Here is a 19,113-nt window from a genome sequence, read left to right as displayed (position 1 = left end):
AATAATGTATTCAGTTGCAAGGTTGAGGACCTGACACTAAAAACAGTGAAGTCCTTACAGTAAATGCCAAACCCAGGACTCCGTCTGGACGGCAGCTTGACTCACCAATGCAGCCCTCCTCTGCACAACCTCGATTAACACACCTTCCCATCTGAAAACGCCAACAACATCCTAAAACTTCTTTGCAAAGTATTTATCTTCTTCAGGTGTGTTAACAGGTTTTATAAACCACCATGATATCTGGTTAGTTTTTAATTATTCAAACTCAAGAATGACTACAAAGGTGGCAGGGAAAAAATGTATATTTATACATAGAATTTCCCCAACTATAAACTTTTCAAGGCCATTTGAGAAAGCTGTAGAGCTGAGGCACAAAGTAGTCCTTGTAATGTCCGTCGATGAAGCCTTTCCCACTGTTGTGCACAAACCAACAAGGAACGTTGGTCCCAAACACTCTGTCTGTCCGGTAGTCCTTCTGCAGGCCTCTGCAAGGAGAACAGTGGGCGTGGTTAGGACACAGACCACGGCGTGGCCAGCCTGTGTATCTAGAAAGAAGACACACTCTCCCTCTCTGTTTTCTGCCCCCTTCTAGCACCGTATCTGCTAACACCCCTGTGCCCCATCCCCGTTCCCCAAGTCTTCCCCAAGTCATACAAAGCACCAGAGTCAGGGGCTTGGTTTAGAAAGACAGACAATAAGCAGTGTGTCCTTAGAAATTCAAATAACCTGTCTAGAGATTGACCAATATGGACTTTTCCAGGAAGGTAAAGAGTGCAAATTAACTTTCCTTTTTTATTTTTTCCCTGCTGCCTTGGAGGGGAGGCCCATGTAGTCAGAGGCAGTCCTCTTTCTGGACATGGGGAAAGGGACAAGGGGGCAGTGGGAACTGGCTGGGGGCTATGTCCTCAAGGTTGCCTAGGGCTGGTATAGTCTCCAAATTAGCCCAGAGCAAGGAAGAAGCTGCCAGATTTAGCAAATAACAATGCAGGATGCCAGTTAAATTTGAATTTCAGATAAACACCACTCATGTTTCAGCAGAAGTATGTCCCAAGTATCTGAAATTCACAATTTCCTGGGTGTCTTGTGTTTATCTGGTGAGGCTGGAAGAGGATCCAACCATCGTGCTCTGGGGAGCTGAGGCTACTGCAGGGAGGCTGTGGGGCGGAAATAACGTTCAAATGGAAAGAAGGTGGAAACGAAGCTCCAGCTCACAGGTTCCCTGCAGGATGAATCTGAGGTGCCTCTCAGCTTGACTGCAGGGGTGACTGTTCTACTTAGGAGCGACGCCGGCTGTTCCTGAGACATTCATGGTTTTCGTTTTAAGGGTAAAGAAGTTATACGGTATATTGCCATTAATGAGCTTTAAGACATACATCTTTGCGCGTGGCCCACGGGTCGAGTTAGTTTCCGCTGTGCGTCACGAGGTGCTGGCAGTAGAAGAAAATGGGGCCCAGCCTTTACCTTTGGTCATTAGCATAGAGTAGATGTGTTTACCAATCTCAGATAACTTGTTATTACTGTGATCAACTGTGCTCAGCGTTGCTTCTATGAAACACGCTTACTGACGCCCAGTGGTAACTCACTGATCTCTGGTAAACCCATGCTAGTTGAGTAGTGTCCTAAGAGCCCATTGTTGCAGTTCACAAATCTATTTCTGTGGTAACTTTATTTTGCTGTTGTAATTTTATGGCTTAATGATTGTTGTAATTTTATGGCTTAATTGTTGTAATTTTATGGTTTAATGAAGTACATGGAAGCCAATGACATTCGTGTGCCAAGAGTCATTTCTCATCGAGCAAAGTTGGCTGCTTTGTAAAAACTCTAAAAAGGCCCCGAATTCTTTAATATGATACCAGATTAGGCCTGGGTGAGACAACTGTAAAAGACTGGGAAAAATGAAAAAGACGTATAAAAAGTTTAAACTCAGGATGCTTTACAGGTATCTATGTTCTCACTTCAAAATGAAGCATATGGATACGGTTTGTGTAAGAAAAGCTACACCAAGATGTATTCAGTAGATTCAAACACAAACATGCATTCAGTGGATAAGTACTCAAAAAGAAAGCTCTAGGCGTAAGTAAAAATCTACACGTTCTTTCGCTAGCACTAAGGCGAGTAGGTGTTTTTATGATTTCTTCCTTTGATCTGCTTTTTCAGTTATCCAGCTTGTGGCCGTATGGCTTCTAATGTACGAAGGTGAGAAGAGTAGATTAATTAATCTTGGCATTTGATGGTACGTACTTATGTACCTGGTCATTTTTTGCATTTCGGATGGACTTCGTGCAGTGTCCTTACGCCAATGCCATGTGTGTGTCTCTTCCTGGTGAATTGTTTAGTGTGACACAGGTAAAGCTTGAAATGGCTTTTCTTGTTCTTCTATTTGGCCGTGAGTCCAATCCTAACAGGAGCCCTTTTTGTCCCCGTAGTATATGCATCCGAGACATACCTGGTGACAATCAGCTTTTGTCCCTTCACGTCCATGTTTGCCTCTGGCTTCTCAGGGTCCTTTCCTGGTCGCTCATTGAAGATATGTATCTTTGGCTCATACATGAACTGGCCTATGAAACAAAGTCCAGACGTTTATTTACATGTAACTCAAGGGAAGACAAAAGGACAGGCTGGTCATGTGATCCAAGCTGCATTTTGGTTCCCCCATCTAGACTTTCTGAGGTAGACAGATGTACTGAGAGGAAAAGGATGCAGATGGGGGTGGGTTCTTCCTGAGGGCAAATCCATGCTGCTCACTCGTATGTCATTTGACATATGAGTCTGATCAACTGGACCCCAAGTAAAATCAAACACTCTGATGGTGGGGGTAAAGGTCAGCACCTGAGAGTACAGCTCAAATCTAGAAACACGTTTGGTTTGTGACACTATACAGTATGCTTAAATCGCCACCGTTCTTTAAAAAGTAGGGAAGGTTGACCTGGACGCCCTGCTTGTTATCACAGACTTCCTAAACCAGTTCACTTCTCTTCAGTGAGAAAAACATCTTCAGCATAAAACGTACAGTGTATCCATCCCTTCTCTTAATTTGCCCAGTATGTGATGAAATCCCAGCCCTGGGAAACTTTGGAGCAGCAAATAGTCCCAGCTATAGCATTACGAGTCGCCCTGCACTGCTGTGTGGGGTTGTAGGAATCTTGTTTCTTATTCTCTGTATATTATGATGTTTTGACATCTTAAAAACTCCGTCTGGCTGGGGGGAGACTGCCCCTCCCTGGGAAAGCCAATTCTGAAAGAGAGCAAAGGACTCAGCCGGGAGCATGGCGGGGATCTGCAAACGGACCAAGCCAGAGCCGGGCCTCCTGTCTCTGGCCTGGGAGCCCCAGAAGGAATCATTCCAGGGCCAGGTGCCAGGCAAGGAAAGACCACCCTGTAGCCCAGTGCCCACTGAAATTATTAAGCCAGCCAACCCCAAACTACCCTGCTCTGTCCTGTCTTTGCCACAGAAACCCCAGTAAAGGCTCTGGCCTGGACCTATCTCTTGCTCCTGCTTCTGGTTCCTGACCCAAACCTGGCCTCCCCGTGGCCCTGCAAGGTGAGATGTGTCTCATGTTTCTATGGAAACCGCGAGCAACGGTAAATGTTACACTCTGTCAATGACACTAACCTCTTTGTGTGTCACTCAGGCATCTTCATAAATTAAGACCAGGGTGTGGGTCCTCCCTGAACCCTTGAGTCCACACCTGTCACTTTCCCACATTCTAACCAAATGTTCTAACCTTGAGCCAAAGTTGCTCAAGACCTAGGGTGGTCAGTCCCACACCTGCCAGATGGTCCACGGACACTTTACCTATCAACCCGTGTACATTAAGAGAAAACTTGTTTGTGGGGGGGATGTAGATCCCCAAAAAGTCGACATTGATCGGATGCTTCTTCCAAACGCGATGAAGTAAAACAGAGAAGGACATCTCTTTATCCAGGGTGATAGTCACAGTTTTCTCTTTCTTCACCGAGACAAGCACCCTGGTGGGAAGTCAAAAAGGAGTTAACGATTCCGGAACAGACTCGTTTTAGAATGTCATTCCTCTCCCACCCCTAATATGACTTCACTCTGCCCCGTACAATCGCCCCAGTTTTTTAAGAGCTTTACGACATTTTGGCCACAGAACGTTGATTTATCTCCCAGCGCTGAAATTCTGTCAATGTATACGTTTCCGTATCAACAATGAACAGGTACTAATGGGAAGATATTACTCATAGGACAAAATCATAGTGTTTCTGAGCACCCTGACACACTGGGCTGGATTTCAGTTGATGGATTCATTCACACGTCCAACATGTATTTATTGAGTGCTTACTGTATGCCAGGCGCCAGGCTAGCACTGAGACACACTGTGTCCAAAACACATAGACTCTACTGCCGGGAGCAGGGCAGGAAGTAACAAAATTTTTTCTGAACCTTGACTTCTTCACATTTAAAATGATGATTTTGAGTTTTATGTTTGTGTCACGCGTGTCTGGATTTGTTGATGTAGTCACGTGTCAAGGATACGCCCTAATTCGGATGTAACTGTACTTGCCTCTGGTTAAGGATGTGGGCTGTGTCGGACCAGGACAAGACAGATGTTCGAGAGCCCCCGCTCAGGGAGATGGTCTCGGTGCTGATTTCTATTTTCATGTCCTCACGTTGGAAATAAAATCCCAGTTTCCCAAAATAGGTGCTTAGTTTTTCATTCTTGGGCTTCTTGGCACCGATGAGCTGTCCATTGACCAAAATCCCTGCAAGGAAAAAAAATGTTTTTTTCTCTCTTGTGCGCTCTTTTTCTTTCTTTCTTTCTTTCTTTCTTTTTGCACATGTGGGCACCATAATTCAAATTTATAAAACTTGACAGAATGGGAAAATTATTTTTTTATTTAGCTTCAGGATTTACAAAATATTTTTTTCCTCTATAATTCTCATTTTATAACTATTTTCTTATGGTTTAAATTAATCATATCACAAGTTCTGCTAGTTCATACTCAGAGTATTTTATCTAGAATAGTTCGAATAGTTAGGAATATATTTATAATTCATTTCTCACTATCAGAGTTTGAAAAGAGTAGTTTGAAATATATATATATAAGATTTTATTAAGGTAGGAAAGAAAGAAATCCCAGGTAGTGACAGTGAAGAATGACCATGATCTAGTAGTCTGATTCCAATATAATATCTTTTTATTTTACCTAATTCTGGATCAGAAACAAGGTTGAGGATTTTTCCAGGTTCTGAGTCAATATTGAAACAAATATTCTTTTGGCTTTTTGGTAGGTAGATGACGAAGTGTGGGTCATTTTCAACTGGAAAATATACAAAGAAAATGAAAACAAACAAAATCATAGAAAGGAAGATTAATTTGAACAGTATTTTATTCCTGAACTTCTTTAATTTCACAACAACAAATGTTTATTGTGCTCCTACTATACGCTAGGTACTGTTCTAGGCACCAGGGAGGACCCAGTGGTCCAAGCGCTGTCCCTTCCTCATGGAGCTGCCATCAGAGTTCTAGGTTATCTTACAAATATAATGTATACTCGTTTTGTAGCTATCACATATATTCTAGGCTAGAGAGAAAAAAATGAATAAGAAAGACATTAGGAATAAGAAACACAAGCATACACACTACATGTATAATATATACTACAAATGTACTACATATGTGTATATACAGTGACTGTGTGTATACATAGGTAAAATACCTGTATTTTTAAGTAGTCATACACAGTGCATAAAAATAAAAAAGACATACTATTACCTTTTGGCATACAGATTAATACTGATCAATTCCAAGAGCAATGAAGGATCAAGCTATTCCCAAGAAAGTACTCCTTTGTTACTAGACACCATTATTCTGGCTGATCTTTTTTGTTTGTTTGTTTACCCATTCAACAAATATTTGGTAAGAAAAAAAACCAAACCATGTGCAAAACTCTGAATTATGCAACGCTTCGTGTAGCTATAAATAAGTCATGGTCTTTACCTTCAAGAGAGAAACAATTTAATGAAGGAGTGACAAAGACTCTCTCCTGGGACTAACTCTACTCAGGCTTCCCTGAACTCTTCAAGTTTGACCTCAACTTTTGGACTTCCATGTTCCTCTCTGCATTGTCTAACTTTAGCAAAAATCCTACTACGTAGGTTTAGCTAGAATCCCCCACCCTCCAAATCTGATCACCCTTGATATCTATTCAGGTTCCTCCTCCCCCCACCATCCTCAAGTGAGGTCTGATTACCTGGCCTGCCTTCAGCAAGAATCCTGTTAGGTTAGTTTAACCAGAACCCCCCCTTTCCACTGATGTTTCCTCTTAGTAATATTCCATTTACTGACCTCAGCCTGGTTTTTGTCTGTAAATTCCCACTTTCCCATGGTGTGTTCAGAGTTGAATCTAATCTCCCTCCTGCACTGCAATACCCCAGTGCAGTGGTCCCTACACCCATCATGAATAAATTGTTCCTTACCGTGCTTTAACAAATGTCTGAGAGGTTGCTGTTTTCTAGATGCTATCACAAAGCTCTTTGCAAATATTAACTAATTCTCACCGCAGTCCTGCAGAGGACAGGTGACCTGCCCGAGGTCACATCACAGCGTTAATAAGTGGCAAAGTTATGACGCAAAGCCACGCTGTCTGATTACGTGCCCATTCTCCCAACCATCCTGATATGCTCCTTCAAGTGTGTGTTTGGGAACTCGAAATGGAGGATAAACTCATCCAGAACTGGAACAAAATCTTGTACTTCTTTGCACCCCTCACACCACCAAGCTCATGCTCTGTAGTCAATAAATACTTGGTTAATTGATTTTGTGTAGGAGCTGGGCATGAGAGGGCATCATTAAAACACGCAACGAAGCTTCCCAGCTCTTTGTTTTTTTAATCAAAAAAATCATTTTATTATGATAGCCTCTTCTTTCCTCTACACAAATAGGGTGTTCTGAGATAACTTGGCTTGAAGGAAATTGCTTTCATTAAAGATAATCATGGGTTTTGCCATTTTGATGAACCTAGATCCCATCCATCAGACCTTTTGGTGAGCAGCAGCGAATCAGTACTGCCCTAATGAGTGGATAGACGTCTACCAGAAACAAAAGGTCATACTGAAGTTAGTCTGTGCAGCCTTCCATTCTGATCAGGTTGGAGGGAGATTGAGGACCTGGGGTTAATGGGTGTGAGACTAGCCAGCATTTACCGAGCTTCTCCTGGGAACCAGGAACCTACTTTAGAACCACCTTGCAGGTTATTATCATCCCCATTTTGAAGGTGGGCTGAGACCTATAGATGTTTCAGTGTCCAGGCCAAGGTCATGGGGGCAGAGTTGGACCCCAGAACTGTCTGACTCTCAAGACCTTGTCCTTTTGGTTGCCTCATACAGCAGAGACAAGAAACTCGGAGCAAGCACTGCATTCTTACTGAGAAGAACACTTCAAAATAAATTGGCTCGGGCTCTACATGTTTCTATGAAAGTTTTATTTCGCAGAGGAACAGTTTAAGTGACTCATGAACTTGTCCCTGCAATCAGATCTTGCTCTCAGAAGCCACTCGTTGGAAACACATGGTAAAAATGGCTGTTGTGCAAGCACAGCGACCTTGGACACACAGATTCCCTCCTCATGTGCCGCTTTACGAGGCTGTCACTCTGAGAGTCACATGCAGCGCCCTTCACCAAAGCTCCATAGTTGGAGGTCATGTGGGAGGGGAGTGGAGGGACCTCTGTCTGAAGCATCGCCACCAATGGAAGCGTGAAGAAGAAGATCACCTTGGGCCCCCAAACAACAATTTCAGAGCTAAGTCGTAGAGGTGGGATGTTTTAAAATCTCTATCAAGATACTTATTAAAGATATTTAAAGATACCATAAATATCCATTCAGAGTCCTCGCTGTGTTCTCTCTGTTATAATTCTATGTCAGGTGAGTGGTAGGTGTACAGTCCTGAGAAATCAGTTCTGAGGATTTCTGGATAGAAGAGTCTTACGTTCCAAGCAGTCTAGAAAAGCAGCACATTTCTAAGAAGCTACACCAGAAGCTACTCTGATATTTAAACTGCAAACCACCCGAGTTAAGCTGGTACTTTGGACCTTCCAAGAGGGAGAGGGATGTGCTCCTTCTTTGAATGTTGAAATTTACTCCTAAATAAAAGGCAGAAAAGGGACACAAGCTGGTCCCTTTCTACATGGGACCAGCCAATGGGTAGGCAGTGGAAACCCCTTTCACCGAAAGGCATAGTGCAGACCAGGAACAGGAGAGAAGATAGTTTCCTATTTCCCCCCAGGCAGCCCCTCTCTCTGGTTGAGAAATAAGACCCTGCAGAGGTTGATGACCAGAAGGCAAAGAAAGAATCTGCACAAGGAAGCCAGATGCAGCTGCCAGGAGCCTCGCGAGGAAATTCGTTTTCCTGGCTTTCACACGATTGCATCTGCTACCCATGCCTGCCACTGCAACCACTGGTAGAAAGATTTTTAAATGCTGAGCAAAACTAGGATTTTCAAATATGCTGTTGATTAAAATCAAGTAAGCAAATTAACAAACAACCTCACAAAATAATGTATGATAATGCAGTTATATAGGAAACAACATTCAAGTATTTTTGATTATAAAGTTGATAATAACACCTATTTAGGGACTTTCCTGGTGGCCCAGTGGTTAAGACTGTGATTTCACTGGAGGGGGCACAGGTCTGATCCCTGGCCGGGGGAACTAAGATCCCACATGCTGCATGGTGTGGCCAAAAACAAACAGAACACCTATTTATTGAGTGACTATAACATGCCAGCTCTTTAAAGATGGTTACATATTTAATCGACAGCTATGTAAGTAGCTTACATCATGATACTTACGTACTTACAGCTACACAAGTATAGTGATGCCTGTTTTCAAAATGAAGGAAGTGAAGTGCAGAAATGTTAAGTAACTTAAGTTCAAATGAGTGTCATGAACAATCTCCAAATAAGATGTCCTTTCCATTGATACCCATTGGCCCTCCCCACACGAGAGGTGCATCTCTTCCATCCCAGAAGGTTTGCCTTGTACAGTTGGAAATGGGGTGCTATGGAATGCGTTGTCCCCCCAAATTCATATGTTGAAGCTGTAACCACCAACATGATGGTGTTTAGAGGTGGGGCCTTGGGAGCTGATGAAATTTGACAAGGTCATGAGGGAGGGACCCTTATGATGGGGTTTGTGCCCTTATAAAAGAGACACACGGGAGAGCCTGCCCTCTATCTCTCTCTCCAGTGCATACACAAAGGGGCCATGTGAACACACATGTGAACACACAGGAAGACAGGTGCTCCCTACAAACGAAGAAAACGAAATGTACCTGGCTGGCACCTTGATCTTGGACTTCCCAGCCTCCAGAACTGGGAGAAATAAACTTCTGATTTACATAGACTGGACCACCCAGTCTATGGTATTTTGTTTTGGTGGCCCAAGCTGACTAATACATGGGGCCATCTTCTTTCCATGGAAGGCAACGATGCCTATAGGCGGCTTCCAGTTTTACCAGGATTTTTTAAACGTACACCAATGCTCCACGGCATTATGGTCCAGTTGAGATCTGGGATGTGGAAGCATTGTGGAAGTTCCCTTACCTCTCATCACGTGTGGAGGAGGGGTTGTCTCAAGCACTGGAGCACCAACCGCGGGCATTGGGACCATTGGTGTCGGTGAAGGGTTCACCCAAGGTGGGAATGAATTTGGAGCAACTCTGTTGCCATAATACAGGGCACCTGCATAGAAAAAACTGTATCCATTAGTTTCCAGGTTTACTTTTCCATGGACATTGCTTACAATATCAAGAATCTGTTTTATGCAGACAGACCCCAGAGGTTTTCAGCTAAGGTTTTCTCCCATCATTTTTATTCCTGAGTTCTCTATCTTCCAGCTCCTTCTGTCATCATGCTGTGAGGGCCTGCTGGAGGCTTCTCTGCAGAGTCTGGGTCGTGGGCTAGGGTCTGTAGTAGGAGGAACCAGCCCTCGGAGGTTGGGGAAGGACCTTGTGCCTTCACCATAAACTGGGGAGATGAGGTCCAGCCAGACTCTGGACGGCATCTTCTCGGATCTATTCCTATCCACTCACCAAATGACAATCAGAAAGCAATAAGGATCTACTGTATAACACGATATTCAATATCTTATAATAACCTATAATGGAAAATAATCTGAAAGTACATATATATATAAAATGGAATCATTTTGCCGTACACCTGAAACTAACACCATATTGTAAATCAACTATACTTCAATAAAAAAGAAAACAAAACAAAACAATCAACTGAACGATTTAGTTTCCCAACCAATATCCCCTACTGGTTGCAAAAAATTCATTTGGGGGCTTCCCTGGTGGCGCAGTGGTTGAGAGTCCGCCTACCGATGCAGGGGACATGGGTTTGTGCCCCGGTCCGGGAAGATCCCACATGCCGCGGAGCGGCTGGGCCCGTGAGCCATGGCCACTGAACCTGCGCGTCCGGAGCCTGTGCTCCGCAACGGGAGAGGCCACAACAGTGAGAGACCCACGTACCGCAAAAAAAAAAAAGTTCATTTGGCTTTCTGATATGCAGTCAGCTCCTTTCCTCTGAGAAAAAAATGCCAGTTCACCTAGGCATTTTATTCAGGGGATATAAAATCACCTATAAATGCCAGGTCATCTAGCCTGAGTTTCTCCCTGCATAAATTTAGCTGTGAGGCTCCAGGCTATTGAAACTGGAAGTCAGAAGTAAGAGTTTCTTGAAGCCTGGACCACTGTCATAAAGTTGGCATCTCACTTGGACAGAATTAAAAATGCAGAAAACGATCCCTCCAGTGAATGCTGGTCATTCTCAAGATTGTTATAACAGGACCAGTCCCTAAGAAAGGGAGGAAGGAAGAGATGAGTAAACCAAGCTCTTCTAAATGTGGGCACACGTGCCCTTGGGTGTACCTTGGGACATTCCACGAGACACAGAGATCATGGATAGCTTTTACGGCAATTTTGAGCTTCTTAGCTTCCATATATATTTTTCCCGAGAAAACCCTTTCTCCTAGTTTAGAAATGGAAGGCACAGCTTTTTCCTGCCTGCCTCACCAAAAACCTCCCGGGAGCTAAGTGTCCATTTGAAAATCGGTGTAGTGCCCCAAAATGGAATAACTCCAATGTCTAGGAAACAAATCTATTTGTAAGTGAGACAGTTTTCAATTCTTTGCTTTCAACAGGATTGGAGAAGGGCCTGACATGTCATCTGATAGACCATTAAAAATACTTTTCTGAGTACTAGATTCTATATGAGTTTTGTATATGACTTCAAAGAAGTTCAGATAAGTGACTGCCACTGCTGTAGCCAAGCTCTTTCCACCCCTGTTTACTTTTATCTAATGTCAACAAGGCTCATCAGGACGTAGGCTTATAAAAAATATCAGGTTGGCCAAACAGTTCGTTTGGGTTTTTCCGTAACATCTTATGAAAAATTTCTCCACCAGGTAGGCAGACTCACCTGAACAACAAGAATGGTCTTGTGGAGGGGAGTCTGCCAGCATGCGTTCATCCCCGGCATCATTCTCAATCACCAAGGATGTGAGGGGGGTCACTATATGGTGATCCAGAGACATCTGCAGGATTGTTTTTGTAATTTTCCTTTTCACAGCAGCTGTAGGAGCCAGGCTCCTGCACTCAGGAAACAGAGACATTGGACAGCATCACTAGATTTAACTCCACCACTTCTGGGTCCAACTGGGACCCTGGGGACCATGAGGTAAAACAGAATTAACTGGCTTCATGAAGCTTAGTATTTTGTCTATCCATGCAGTCCTAAGGAATTTTTAAACAGATTAGTATTTTTCTTAACTGAAGTATAGTTGATTTACAGTGTTCTCTGTGTTAATTACTGCTGTACAGCAAAGTGCTTCAGTCATATATATATATATATATATATATATATATACATATATATACATTCTTTTTCATATTATTTTCCATTATGGTTTATCCCAGGATACTGAATATAGTTCCCTGTGCTATACAGTAGGACCTTGTTGTTTAGCAGATGCAATAGCTTACATCTGCTCACCCCAACCTCCCACTCCACCCCTCCCCCGACCCCCTCCCCCTTGGAAACAAGTCTAAATAAGTTATTTTTGAGAGCAGTTTTAGGTTCACAGCAAAACTGAGCATAGAGTAGAGCTTTTCCATATACTCCCTGCCCCTTCCCCACCCGACAACCTCCCCCATTATCAACATCTCCCACTAGAAGTGGTACATCTGTTACAATCGATACATCTACATCTACACGTCATCATCACCCAGGGTTCACTTTTGTGTTGTACGTGCTGTGGGTCTGGACAAATGTATAATGACAGGTATCCATCATTATAGTGTCATACAGGGTAGTTTCACCTCCCTAAAGAATCCCCTGTGCTCTGCCTGTTCATCCTTTCCACCACTGCTCCCTGGCAACCACTGATCCACTTTACAGGGATTGTTTTTTAAAAATCAATATTTAACGTCTGCAGCAATTTGCTATATACCTTTACATGCACCCAGTTGCCTCTGTAAAGATGCAGGGACAGTTCTCACTTACTTTAAAGCCACAGCTTACAATCTTGTGTCTGTTTTATAATCTTACTGACATTAAGGATTTTCTCTCTGAGCACAGTTATACAGCCGTACTTCATTTTTCCCAGCCCCGTTCACACCACCCTGCTCCCTCTTCCTAAGAATCTGATCAAATAGGTGGAGGCGGGCTGGGGAACAGTAATTTTCTTATCCAAACACCCCCCTGTAATTCTGATACACGTGATCAAAGAACCATACATTACTCTAGAAATTAGTTTTTATATTGGAGCATTTAAATACCAGTCAGCTGAGAAGCCAGAGATGGAATAGGTACCTATAGGAAGCCCTTACTTACGTGATATCAGAATTGCATAATCATAAATTTCTCTTTGGACAATAATCTATTTTCAGGAGTAAATGCAAATGAATTCCTGATACCCATAGCAATGAGATGGATGAATCTCACGGGCATCACACTGAGTGAAAGAAGCCAGAAACAAAAAATACAGTTTGTATCATTATATGAAATTTCATCATAGACAAAACTAATTGATAGCGACAGATGTCAAAATAGTGATTTCTACTCGAGGTGGGAGGTGGGTGTTGAGTGGAAAGGAGAATGAAGGAGACTTCAGAAATGGAAGAACTGTTCCGTGTCTGGATCGGGTGCTGATTACGTGGGGGATGTGCATAAAAATTCATTAAACTGTACATTTAAAATGAACGCACTTCACATGCTTTATTGTATGCATGTTATATGTCAAGAAAAAAGAAAAACGAGTGAACCCAGCTTGAGTTAAAACTGCCTGAAACCAGTGGAAATGAATACTCCAAACCCTGTAATAATTTGCTGCCTTTCTTGGCTCCAAACTCTTTTTTTTTGTCTATTATGTCAAGTATCCAAGGCAAGTCTTTTGCTTTTGCAAATCCCTGTGGTGTACGGTCTTCTTACCGTTCAGCCAGAAGTTGGTTGATAGTCAGATAGGCCCACAATTTCTTGGTGAAATCAGGATCTGCATGCTTGTCTTTGGATAGAAAATCCTCCAAGCCATCCACCTCGGCCAGGGTTTCCAAGACTAACTCTGCATTAGCCTGGACAGTGGAAGGTTCAGTTGAAAGACACCAGTGGGGCAGAATTGTAGTTAATCAATTCACATTTCCAAAGGATCTACTGTGAGTGAATCAGGGTAGCAGGCAACTGGAAGGGGAATGCAAAATAACCCAAAAGAATACACAAGAGGAAGTAAGAGCCAACCTCTAGAGTTTGGGATGGAAAAGGTCAGGATTTACACAATAGTTGGGAAGATGGCACAGATATTCTCAGGCCTTCCCTTTCGCTTTTTGCTTTTATTATACCCACATGATTCTTGGAATTCAGAGTATCAGCCTGTTAATATACAAGATGTCTCTTGTATACTAAGGGGACAATTAGTGTTTTTAGAATAAGCAGATAAGTGGAAGTACCGAAGTTGCAGTGATAATACCCTGTAACTGCTCCAATTTATCAGGGTCAACTTTTCCCGCCACCACGATCTCTGAGCCTCCAAAATAGTTATGGAAACTGTTTTGAGTGACATCTGTTACTGGTGTTTGGGGATAGTTGAACTGAACGTTCCGGAGCAAGGGAGTCGAGACCTGGTTGTAGAATTTCTACAATTCATAGAAAAAAACAGAGAAATCATTATTTTCATATCACTTTATAGATCTAAAGCATTTTTCTCTGAGATTCTTCAAGTGCTTAGCAGACATCGCTCAATTTATTCTCCCAGGATCTCTGTGGAAAGCTATGGAAAATTCTCATAGTTATTCAATGAACTGAAACAGAGACGATCAAGACTTTGTTAAGAATATTACTCTTGATTTAAGAGCCCAGCATATTTTCTTTCTGTTATGACGAACATGAAAAGCTCATGGACTCTCATAATAAGTCAGCTGGGTGGATATCCCCAAATTAGAACCTGTCTCTTACCTGTCCCCAGGTTTAAATATGGTGCCTGCTATCGATAGATGGTACCTGGTACTGACAGAGGGTGGAGTAAAGTATATTCTTCTTCTCCTTCATTTTTTCTTGTCCATTTAGTCAAAATAAACAAGTAATTGATATCCTTTATATTTAAGGAAATGTACAGGCTACAATTTGACTTGTGTTGCATTATAGAAGTTGATTTCCAAGATGCCAATGTACTTTAAAGGGAGAACAGTGCCCATGACGATTAGGAGGACCGATGGCTTAGCGGGACTGGAGAGACACAAGAAGCTGTGATGGTGTCTCCCAAGACCTGTTCAGGGAGTAGGGAACTTGGTATCCATCACCTTACCGCCTCTCATCTCACTGTTACTGCAGGTGTACAAGTGGGGGTGGGGTGCATGAGAAAGGAATAGAACACTTCCCCGATTCTTGTGACCTAATATAACTGACATAATGACAATTTTTACTTAAATTCAGCCATCTTCTTTTAGGCATCCGATATTGCTAGTTGAATGATTTTAAGTGAAGAAAAAAAAAAGAAGAGAAAAAAAAGTTACCTTGAGCTGGACAGAAGTGTCCTGGTTTCCATAAATCCTTTGCGCGATCCCACGGTTTTCGTTGGAGAGTCTCTTCAAAAAATCATAGTCAACATCAAATCCTATCCCCAAACTGAACAAGGAGATGTTTTCTCGTATGTTCTGCTTCACGTTTTTCTGAATTTTTGACAATTTCAATTCCCCTAAAGATGATGACAGGAAGGAAAGGAGTGAGAAGCCAATGCTATCAAGATTTAGGAAAACGCATGGAGGGCAGTTTAGCAAAATTTGTCCCAATTCAAAATGCACCTATGCTTTGACTCAGTCACTCAACTTCTAGGAATGTCCCCTAGAGATGCCCTCATACATGTTGAAATGAAGGACGGACAGTGGTATATAGCAACGTTACTGGGAATAGCAACACATTAGGAACAACTTAAATGTACACCGATAAAGGAGATGGGTTAAATTATGGTATATTCAAACTGAAATACTATGCAGTTATAAAAAAGAACATGGCAACTCTTTATGATCGTTTATATTGAACAATCTCAAAGGCACATTTTTAAAGGGGAGAAAAGCAAGGTGAGGGTCAGCATATGCAGAATGCATTTGTATACATGTATGTATCGTGCGTATATATTTTCATGTATTTGTGTGTATATGTATATACAGATACACACAGAATCTCTCTGGAAAGACACATAAGAAACTGGTAACCAGTGACTGTCTCCCGGGACAGGAACTGGATAGTTGAGGGTCAGGAGTAAGAAACTGACAATCTTTTAAGCTTATTTCCTTAAGATTTTATTCTAAAATTGAATTTTAAAAGTCATCTGATCCAAGCACTGAATCTACAACAAATACACAACAACAGCCACTCTGCCTCGCTCTCCGTCTTTCTAGAACTCTGGTACCTTGTCAGGATCGCATCACTGGTTCTCCTTCCACTGAGCTGTGTCACGCACAGTTAGGTACATCCTTGTCTACAAGACGGACTGCAGCGCAATCTAGCATTCACTCTCACTGGCGCTTGTCCGTGTAAAGACGCAAATGAAGCAAATGCAAAGAACAGTGTATGTAATAGAAGCAGGGAGACGGCGAGCCATTGTGTGGATAAGAAAACACACAGGATGCATCAGAGAGAAGTAACCTGTCCAGGTGCAGTGAGTACATGGGGGAAATTTGGAGAACAGTGGGAGAACAGGTCACTGCAGACTCAGAGGATACATCCTCATCACACACTCTCCACACACCACCTCGCACACCTTACGCTGAGGAAATAAACACACTGCACTAGTATGTATCAGCAATCCTCACAGCATGTGACTCAAATTCAAGTTTCCCCACGCTGTGGAGGTGAAACTGAGGCATTCAAGAGCGTCCTCCCCTCAAACGTCCGGGGACTGCTTTAAGTGGAGTGAATGCTTCAGGGTCAAAAGAACCCTTCTTTTAGGAAGCATGGCTTTAAAATGGCTTAGACGCTCAGGCAAATGCATTTGAGTTCCCATTTTGAGCAAATCACGTTCCCAAGCAACAAGAGTAAAAATATTTATCACTAAAAATGTAAATGATACTCGCCTACTGTCGGATCGCCGTCAGACACCAAAATGATCAGCGAGACCGCGTTGGGGTCCAACAGTCCCAAGTTATTGGCTTCATTCAAAATAAAGATGGCCCGCAGGAGTGCTTCGTTGATATTCGTCCCTGTGAAAGCCGTAGAATGTGCTGTTCTGTTACATACTCTTACTTTCCACAGAAACAATCACGTCTTGGGTTCAGGTTCATCTGTTTGGTGATGGCTCATGTATAGTTTATTCAGTACCCAAATCATTCGATTGCTTTCTAAATTTTGACCAGGCTGGTCCAGATCCCCCAGTGGAATAAAATATCCACTTTGTAGTCAATGGTTCCCTTAGAGATGAATTAACCCTTTCAAAGCACCAGTCATTTTGTGAACCACCAAACTGAAGTTACCTAATTCAGCCTTGCTGACATACTTGGACACTGTCCTGTAAACAATTATGTTATGATATGTGATTTTTTTTCTTTTTTTTTAATTGAAGTTTAGTTGATTTACAATGTTGTGTTAATTTCTGCTTTACAGCAAAGTGATTCAGTTATACATATATATACATTCCTTTTTCATATTCTTTTCCATGATGGTTTATCTCAGGATATTGAATATAGTTCCCTGTGCTATACAGTAGGCCCTTGTTGTTTATCCATCCTGTATATACTAGTTTGTATCTGCTAATCCCAAACTCCCAGTCCATCCCTCCCCCACGTCCCTGTCACCCTTGGTAACCACAAGCCTGTTCTCTATGTCTGTGAGTCTGTTTCTGTTTCATAGATAAGATCATTTGTGTCATATCTTAGTGATATTATATGGTGTTTGTCTTTCTCTTGCTATGTGAGTCATAAGAAGGCTAGTATCACTTACTGACACCCTTTTCTGAGGTGTGTGGGATGGGGTATGGATTATGCTTTCGCCATGACCATAGTATTCATTGTTTAATAATAGATGTATTATTTAAAGCAGACCACTGCAGACGGGGCAAAGACCACTGGGGTAGGGAATCATATTTCTTAAGTGAACCAAGATTTGAATCCTATGGGAGTTTCTCACTGGGCTGTGGGCTAAACCTACTTACCTCCACTGGGCTGGATTTTGTGAATGTAATTCTTGGCATCTGCAATCTGTGTTTTAGTAGCTGAGACTAAATCGTTTCTCCAGGTTCGAACATTGTGGTTGAAATCAACCATGGAGAAATGGTCTTCAGCGCGTAGATCATCCAATATGGTCTTCATCGCTTCCACCGTCTGTTTTGAGAGAGAATAGAGAAGGGTCTTAATACATAAGCTCTAAGCCTAAGATGAAACGAGGAAGACCAATAATTCATCCTAGTCATCTTGCAAGTAGTGGCTCAAGCTGTAATTTTTCCAGAAAACCGTATAAATCCACTTGAGTCAACACAGATCTACCTCTCCTGTATTCTGAACATGTATTGTCTGTATTTCGATACTTAAACTTTTACTGTCTTATTTTGTCATGCATGACCAGTCTCACTAGCTTGACTTTAAGTTGAGGATTATGAGCCTCAGGTGGCCCCTTTGTGGTGTCTGAAAATCAAATGTATTTCTCAAGTGCATCTACTCAGCCTTCTCATCCACTACCACGTAATTATTGCTTCCTGTCTCCTTCTCCTTCAAACCACCAACACCCCCCTCTCCTGTCTCAGCTGATGACCTGGATTCCTCCTTCATTGAGAAATGCAAGCAATCAGAAGAAAACTCCCACAACTCCCACCACCATAAAATCCCACCTTCCAGTACTTGTACCCATAAACTTTTCCTTCCGCCTGGTAATGTAGAAGAACCGGTAGTTGTATTTCTGCCTAATGCAAATCCATCCACATGTGACCTAGATGGCATTCTCTCTCGTCTACTGAAGGACATGGCTCTAGCAACTGCCGTTTGCCTCTCCTGCATCTTGAATTTCCCTCTGTTGGTACATTTCCATAAACAGAGTAACATGCTATCATTTCTCATTCCTTAAAAAACCTCATAATGTACCCACTTGCCCCATTTCTCAGCTTCCCTTTGCAATAAAATTCCTTGAAAGAACTGTCTAAAATACTGTCTCCAAATCTTCTTCTGAAATACATTCCATTCAGGCTTTCACCATCATCCCTCCACGGAAACGTCGCTCGTCAAGGTTGCTGTGAAATCCGGTGGACTATTCTCATCTTATCAGACTCAATCTGAGCAGCATCTGGACCAACTGGTCACATCTCTCTCCTAATATAACTTCCTCGTCTTCTTCCAGAGCCTTGGACACTCTTGGTTTTCTTCTTCTTTCATTGGCTACTTTTTCTTAGTCTTCTTTGCTGGTTCCTCGTCTTCTCCCCAGATTATTCTAATTATTGGAATAGTGTAAGTTTGACTCTTGGTTTTCTTCTCTTATCTACACTTACTCCTTGGTGTTCTCACCTGGTCTCATGGCTGTGAATACCTTCTACATACTGGTGGCTCCTAAGTGTCTATCTTAATATCTCACCTCTGAGCACCAGATCTGTAGAGCCAACAGCCTGCTTAACATGTTCG

The 19,113-nt window shown here is 42.4% G+C and overlaps 1 protein-coding gene across 2 annotated transcripts in view; it reads right to left on the bottom strand.

The window, feature by feature from the left end:
* Window positions 1-284: 284 nt before the first annotated feature.
* Window positions 285-19,113, bottom strand: part of ITIH2 (inter-alpha-trypsin inhibitor heavy chain 2) — a 37,535-nt gene continuing 18,706 nt past the window's right edge. For both annotated transcript variants that reach the window (XM_060006019.1, XM_060006020.1), the window contains 12 exons: window positions 17,661-17,829; window positions 16,588-16,713; window positions 15,028-15,209; window positions 13,966-14,151; window positions 13,454-13,593; window positions 11,444-11,613; window positions 9,566-9,703; window positions 5,170-5,283; window positions 4,527-4,725; window positions 3,797-3,969; window positions 2,447-2,558; window positions 285-485 (listed from right to left, as the gene is read on the bottom strand). In XM_060006019.1, coding sequence (XP_059862002.1) covers window positions 338-485; window positions 2,447-2,558; window positions 3,797-3,969; window positions 4,527-4,725; window positions 5,170-5,283; window positions 9,566-9,703; window positions 11,444-11,613; window positions 13,454-13,593; window positions 13,966-14,151; window positions 15,028-15,209; window positions 16,588-16,713; window positions 17,661-17,829 — 1,857 coding nt within the window. In that variant the 3' untranslated portion in view covers window positions 285-337. The remainder of the gene's footprint in view (window positions 486-2,446; window positions 2,559-3,796; window positions 3,970-4,526; window positions 4,726-5,169; window positions 5,284-9,565; window positions 9,704-11,443; window positions 11,614-13,453; window positions 13,594-13,965; window positions 14,152-15,027; window positions 15,210-16,587; window positions 16,714-17,660; window positions 17,830-19,113) is intronic.

Source organism: Delphinus delphis, chromosome 2 (assembly GCF_949987515.2).
Source record: "Delphinus delphis chromosome 2, mDelDel1.2, whole genome shotgun sequence".
Lineage (NCBI taxonomy): Eukaryota > Metazoa > Chordata > Mammalia > Artiodactyla > Delphinidae > Delphinus > Delphinus delphis.
This window is presented reverse-complemented; position numbering and strand designations above follow the sequence as displayed.